Here is a 7,199-nt window from a genome sequence, read left to right on the forward strand (position 1 = left end):
TTATGATTGCAGATTCATTTACCCATGGACCTAACTTTGGTAAATCATTTCTTATAAAAACTCCTCGAAAGTATGGAATTTTCAAATCTCTAGCATATTTCATTAAATCATAATTTGAGAGTGCTCGCTGTAGTAGCGTTAATAGTTGTTTGAATCAGGACTTAAATATAATACCATTTCTTGTTTATATGGTTTCACTTATAACCCTTTGCCTATAGCTATTGCTACCATAGTAGTATTGTGACGCTTACTTTCTTCCAAATCATGTTTAGCTGATTAAGTTGTATTTACAGCGCGCACAATGAATGCTATACCTCTAAGTAGAGGTACCTACTTAAGTAAGCTACCTACTGTACCGAGTGCTACGAAATCTGGTATTAAAAATGGTAATATCCCACCACTTTTTAATGGGATTGGTAATACCCGCGGTAATCTTACATTTTTCTTATCACCAGCATCCTTCACAGCTTTTCGAGCTGCATGTAAAGCTGATTTAATTGGTTCAATACTTTTACGCATCGATTTTTTAGCTGAAGTTACTATTTTTCGCACTGATATTGGTTTTTTTAAGCTATAAATTCTGATTTTTTTCTTCTTCAAGTTAGTTTTTCCAACTCTTCTTTTTATTCCAGCTGCTTTACGTTTTGTTCTTCGCTTCAAATTTTTATTTTTTACAGATGAACCCATACCCAGACTCCTTTTAATTCTCATAGCCTTGTTGACACCCCAAGCAACAGATTTCTCACCAAGACTAGCGTCGTTTGCATGAAGACGTAGTGCAGCTTGTTGAGCCAGCTTTTTATCAGCTTCATGACGTGCTTGCATATTGCTAGGATGTTTAGAATAAGCAATATCATGCTCTTTACATGCTTGATCTAGTGGATTTATACCAGGATCACCTCGAGCCAGTCTTTTAGATAATTTAGTGCCTGGTCCACAATACTGATATCCTGGTATATGTAATTCTATTGGTAGTTTATTGATCATACTATTAACAATACTCCCACCACGCTTAATTTTAGCTTTATTAATGCGACTGTTCTTAACCATGATTAAAAGATTACTGACTTAAACTATATAAATATTTGTAACAATACTTTTCCCCAAAATTTAACTAAATTCGACCGATGGCGGAGATATCGGCTGGGTAGGGTATTTCACGCTCGCCCTTTTTAAACATATAATAAAATTAACCCGGAAACCCCTCAGGCTGGGTTAGTGCACATTTGGACGCCAGGTAATTTTTTATGAAAATCACCAAAAATAATAAAAATTCCAGGGGCCGCGCCGGACGATCAATTAACGATTTAAATTAATGAGAATGGAAAATAAACCACGAAATAATCAAAGTCGAGATTAGTATATTATTTGGAATCAAAAATAATAACTAAATAATTATAAGCTAATATCCTAGATTATTTGACTAAGATAGGAAGATGAGTCATAGGAAAAGAATCCGGGAATCAGCTTTCATACATTAATTATTAATGGATCAGAAAATTTCAATAAAAATAAATAAATTATTTATTCAAAAACGAAGTTACTTAAAACTAAATTTATCCTTTAAATAACAAAATAAATCCTTTATGGAATTCGTGATTAACATATAATTTTTTCTTTAACTTATTTTACAATATTGCGTTCGAGAATAATAATAACCGCAATCAAAACAATAATCGTAACAGTAATTAAAATTTAAGAATATTAAATCTGAATTGCGCTTGAAAATAATACTTGTAATGATAGTTAATGTTTGACAATAATAATTGTCAATGACGCAAAATAATAAACCTAATTTGACAATAATAATTATAAAAATTGCTGGCCGTATCGAGGACCCAACACGCGGCTTTCGGGACAGGTACAAATATTCCCTTATGATAACCCTTACTCGCTACGGGATCGACCCGATCAATCGATAGTGATTTAGTTGGACAGTAAAAGAATAACTTATTTAAGCCAGGAGACAGCGGTGTGCGGATATTAATTGATCTCAACTTGTGAGTACTCACCAGAAAAGGAAACTCAAACCAAGGCACCAAATCCACACTCCTTACAATAGCGGAGGTCCCGCGTGCCTACCTCACACCAAGCGGGCCACCGCGTGTCTGCTCAATTTTTGTCACCGTAAACCGTTCGAGGCCTCGTGTTCGACAACAAGGGCCTCTCTAGCCATTTTCCCTAATTCAATGAACTCTTTGCTCGCGATCGATATTGTAGGGCCTCACCCGTGCGAGTAAAGGCTATGATTTATCACTCATAGTAAAATTAGGTACTATATGCCAATGATTTACGGCAATGCACACAAATAATAATAATAATAATAAATTACAAATAATTCATTATAAATGTCTGAAATAAAGATAAAATTAATTCTTAAATTAATAACCATAATATTAGAAATTTCAAATATAAATAATACTAATAATATTAAATTCAATAAATAAATTCATAAATCAATATAAAATAATAAATTCAGAGACACACCGAGTGTGGATCTGTTGCCAAATTTAGGCGCAGGGAGGGACGCACACAGGGAATAAAAACCCTGTGACATATTCGATATTTATAATCAATCTAGCGAGTTATGATTTAAATGTCAGCTAGTCAACATCTCAAGATGGAGTTTGAACAGCAAACTGCTAAACTACTGGTTATAAATTTTGATCAAATTGTAGAAGCTGATGAAAATAAAAGTCCAAAAGCGTCATGGAGCACTCTTACCAAATACTGTTCGAGCAATTATTTGTGGACCATCAAATTGTGGGAAGACTAATGCACTTTTAGCTCTTATCACATACCCTAATGGATTGAGATTTGAAAATATTTATATATATTTCAACTCCTTAAATCAATCAAAGTATAAGTTTTTGAAATCTATATTAAAACCGGTTGAGGGTGTAGGCTATTACCCATTCAGTGATCATGAATTAGTTATCAATCCTGATGAGGCTCAATCAAATTCACTTATGATATTTGATGCCGTAGCTTGTGAAAAGCAAGATCATATCAGACATTATTTTTGTATGGGACGGGATAAGAAGGTCGACAGCTTTTATCTCTCTTAAACCTATTCTAAAATTCCGAAACATTTGATTAGAGACAATACAAACTTTCTTCTCCTGTTTCGTCAAGATGAAATGAAATTGAAACATATTTATAACGATCAGGTGAATACTGATATGCCATATAATGAATTCAGAGACTTATGTGCAGCATGTTGGAATGATAAAAACAGTGATAATAAGCATGGATTTGTGGTGGTTGATAAAGATAGTGAAGTAAATCATGGTCGTTAAAGAAAAGGTTTCGACTGCTTCATAAGTATAAATTAGATGATCATGTTTGAAACTAAACAGTTACATTACGTTATCAGGTGTGAAAACATGGCGTACAAAAAAAGTATTTCTCAACAAACTGAGATGTTGAATCAAATATCCAAAGTTAGTGATGCAATTAGACAAAAATATAAAACATTAAAAATTCGGAGGGATTCTTCTGAACAAGCAGCAAATCAAGTATTTAAACCCATAGTGACACCATTACAAGCTTTAGTTGAAAACTCTAAAGCTATAAAATATGAAATTAAACAGGAGGATTCACAAAATTATTCTCTGCGGAAACCTGAAATAAGTAAATATGAGACGATTTACAATGATACTCCTCAAATTTCAACTGACAATTCTAGTTTAGATCAATCAAGTAAAAGCATGATTAATCAAACTATCATGTCGCCATCTCCAGGAATGACAAGCACACCAATAAAATAGAAAGACCATGTGTCTCAATTTCTATCAATGTTAAGTAAAAAAAATCCTCGGGGGCTAGACACCAGATTTGAAATTCGTATAAAGGGTCAACAACTATTTTTGGGTGATTCAACGGTGCAGTTCCAGAATAATACTTTGATAGTGAAAAATAAAAGTATTCCATTAACTCTAGGACTGATTGAGCTATTATTAAAGAGTGATCCGCTAGAACGACTAATTAATGAAAACGATTTGAAAATTTATAAAGATATTTTGATTTCAACAAATACACATAGAAAGCACTATGAGCCGGATCATAATCTTTCCACAGAAAAGTCTAGTAAGTATCAAAAATACATCTCCAAGTTGACTCAGTCATTCATAGAGGGCCAAGGCTTACCCAATTTTATGACTGCTTCTAGTATGACCCAAATTTTACTTTTGTATCTGAGTATTTTAGTTTATTTTTTTTATTATTTACTTAAAAATTAATAGAAACAATTATTGTTATTAGTGCGGCGATTATTATTTAATTTTTGTATTTATTTAATAATTTTATATTATTGTTACCGAAGGTATGATTAAATTGTAAAAGAAAGTAAAAGACTGGCAAAATTATTCTAAGTCCCGAGGACAATTTAGTATGGAAAATCAACGAATGGATATAAAATGAAAGAAATGACGATTATTATTTTTGTAAGAAATAAATTAGGTAAGCGAAGATTTTATAAGTCCCGAGGACAATTTAGTATGGAAAAATCAACGAATGGATATATAATGGAGGAAATTGCGATTAAAATAATAAAGAATTGTGAATTTGACGAAACGAATGGATAGAGAATGAAGGAAATTGCGATTAAAATAATAAAGAATTGAGTTTCAAGAATAAAAACTTAGAATTTGGCGAGACGAATGGATAGAAAATGAAGGAAATTGCGATTAAAATAATAAATAATTATTTTTGAATGCTAGTTCGAGGACACCGGACAGGTGTCTAAAACGACTCTTCCGTTTCGTTACAAGAGAGTTAGGCAAAAAATGATAACCGCCAAAATTTGGCTCGGAAAAGCAAGTCTTATGACAGAGTGGTTATTTGTGGTGAATACTCTTCCAACAAATAACACCTGGAGGGATATTACCTTGGTTTCGTCTAGAACATTGGTAAGTACCTTTGCACTCTTATCAAGATTTGACTTCCCTGGATTTTTGACCTTCTGTCAAAACTCCAGTAGGTGATCATCCACCGAGTAGGTGGGGGCGAAGAGGACACTCTCCATTCGCTCTCGGGGTAGCGGTTTAGGCCCAGGGGTGACGGCTAGTCTCCTGGGGAAGCGGGTAACCAGCTTTTGACGATTAGTTCGCGATTTTGACACTCACGACGTGTGACGGTGTGTGTGTGAGGATGGTTATTTTGTAAAGGCCAGTTTTGATCGGGCCTTCGTTACTGACCGAAGGTACGCGTGCGGCTACCGACGTAGGATTATTTGTTTTATCTACGGCAATTGTTTAATCTAGATTTCGTTTTGGGTTTTGATATAACCAAAAATTGTACCACGTTTATTTGTTTTATTTGTAATCTTGTTTTTCTTTGACTTATTTAAATTGATTTTGATAAATAAACTGTTTAATTTGTCTCTATCATACCCTATTTGACTTTCGAATTTATTTCTCTAGACTTAGTTATCTATAGTTTATTTACATTTTAATTGAGTTCTTCATATTGTTGACAACCCCCTTTTTGACCCTGGAATCCGGCGAGCTTCAGATTCGAGCAAGGGGCGTTTGAGTCGCAGTATTGTTTCGTTGGTTTAATTATTTTAAACACCTCAAAAATTACCCGTTACACTAGAAAACGGAAAAATATTGATTATGTTTACTGGGATGATTCTAATGAACTGGTTGATAGGCTACGCTTACTGATAGCATCTCAACAAGCTGGTAACAGTAGTCACTCAAATGAAATAGTCTCCATTATTGAGGAGTTACGAGAAGCTCACATTATTTATTAAAGTACTTAGTATGATCCCATCATTCATTCGTAAGCTGTTGTAAAGAGTGTATCATACAATGACTATCGATAAGAGTTTATTAAAAAATAATAGTAAATAAGAAAGAAATTATAGCTGAGGAGCTTCACAGGCTAGCTCGAAGAAATTATCTCCGTCGTCATGTTGACATTCGCGGGATTGATGAAACATGGCAAGCTGACTTGGTTGAGATGATTCCACATGCTAAATTCAATAATGGGTTGAAATATCTACTTACAATAATATATATCTTCTCAAAATATGCTTAGGTAGTACCTATTAAAAGTAAAAGTGCTGGTGATGTTAGAAACGCAATGAAAAGTGTTATACAACAAGCTCGCAAACCGAAAAATCTTCATGTTGATAGTGGTAAAGAGTTTTATAACAAGGAACTTAAAGATCTCATGAAAAAATATAAAATAGATATGGACTCTACATTCAGCTATTTGAAAGAATCCATATGTGAACGTTTCAATCGAACTTTTAAAAATATAATGTGGCAACAATTCACCTTGCGAGGTACTTATGAATGGGTTTATATACTCGATGATTTGGTGACTTATTATTATAATACTAAGCATCGTACAATTAAAATGAAACCTGTTGATGTATCTACTTCTAATGAACAAGTAATTCTAAGAACAGTTTACAAACCTCTTCAGACAAACAATCTGAAGTTGAAGGAAAATAAATTTAAAGAAGGAAATAAAGTTCGAATTAGCAAGTATAAACATGTTTTTGAATAAGGATACACTCCAAACTGGACAACAGAAATATTTACAGTTAAGACAGTGCAAAATACCAATCCCACTACGTATAAGCTGATCGATTATCAAAATCAACCAATCGAGGGATGCTTCTACGCTGAAGAACTTAGTAAAGTTAAATACTCGGATGTGTACCTAATTGAAAAAATTATAAAAAAACGAGGAAACAAATTGTTCGTTAAGTGGTTAGGGTTTGAAAATTCTCATAATTCATGGATTGATGAAACAGACTTATAAGATAAATTAGTAGTAAAAAATATTTGATGTGAAACTGATTATTTAAATAGATAACTAAACATCCTCCTCTCTCTTTCTCCATAGATGTTACGGGGAAGACTGGATCGGGACCGCGTTAGCATTACTTCAATCCAGTCCGTGTTGCGTCTCACGACGGTTTTCCCTAGTTACTAGTCTCTTTCTGCGAATTTTTTCTTTAAAAGACGCTGGGCATAGGCTGCGAAAGCTGACCAGTTATCTTCTTTTTTGATCATGGATTTATTGATCATAGGTTACTAAGCTCTTAGGGGAGAGCGTGGTGCCAATAGATTCATCAGTACTGCTTTTGTAGTCCTTCCACCGGTCACACTCAAAGAATGTGTGCTCGACGTTGTCAATTTTGTCTGGGCAGTATTTGCACGTTGGTGTGCTGTGCAGTC

The 7,199-nt window shown here is 33.8% G+C and overlaps 1 protein-coding gene across 1 annotated transcript; it reads left to right on the forward strand.

Moving 5' to 3' along the window:
* Positions 1 to 4,787: 4,787 nt before the first annotated feature.
* Positions 4,788 to 6,522, forward strand: LOC123269634. Its single transcript, XM_044735468.1, has 2 exons — positions 4,788 to 4,910; positions 6,046 to 6,522. The coding sequence occupies exons 1-2, from the start codon at positions 4,788 to 4,790 to the stop codon at positions 6,520 to 6,522; spliced, it is 600 nt and encodes a 199-aa protein (XP_044591403.1).
* Positions 6,523 to 7,199: the final 677 nt, after the last annotated feature.

The sequence above is a fragment of the Cotesia glomerata genome, linkage group LG7 (genome assembly GCF_020080835.1).
Source record: "Cotesia glomerata isolate CgM1 linkage group LG7, MPM_Cglom_v2.3, whole genome shotgun sequence".
In the NCBI taxonomy this organism is placed as follows: Eukaryota; Metazoa; Arthropoda; class Insecta; order Hymenoptera; family Braconidae; genus Cotesia; species Cotesia glomerata.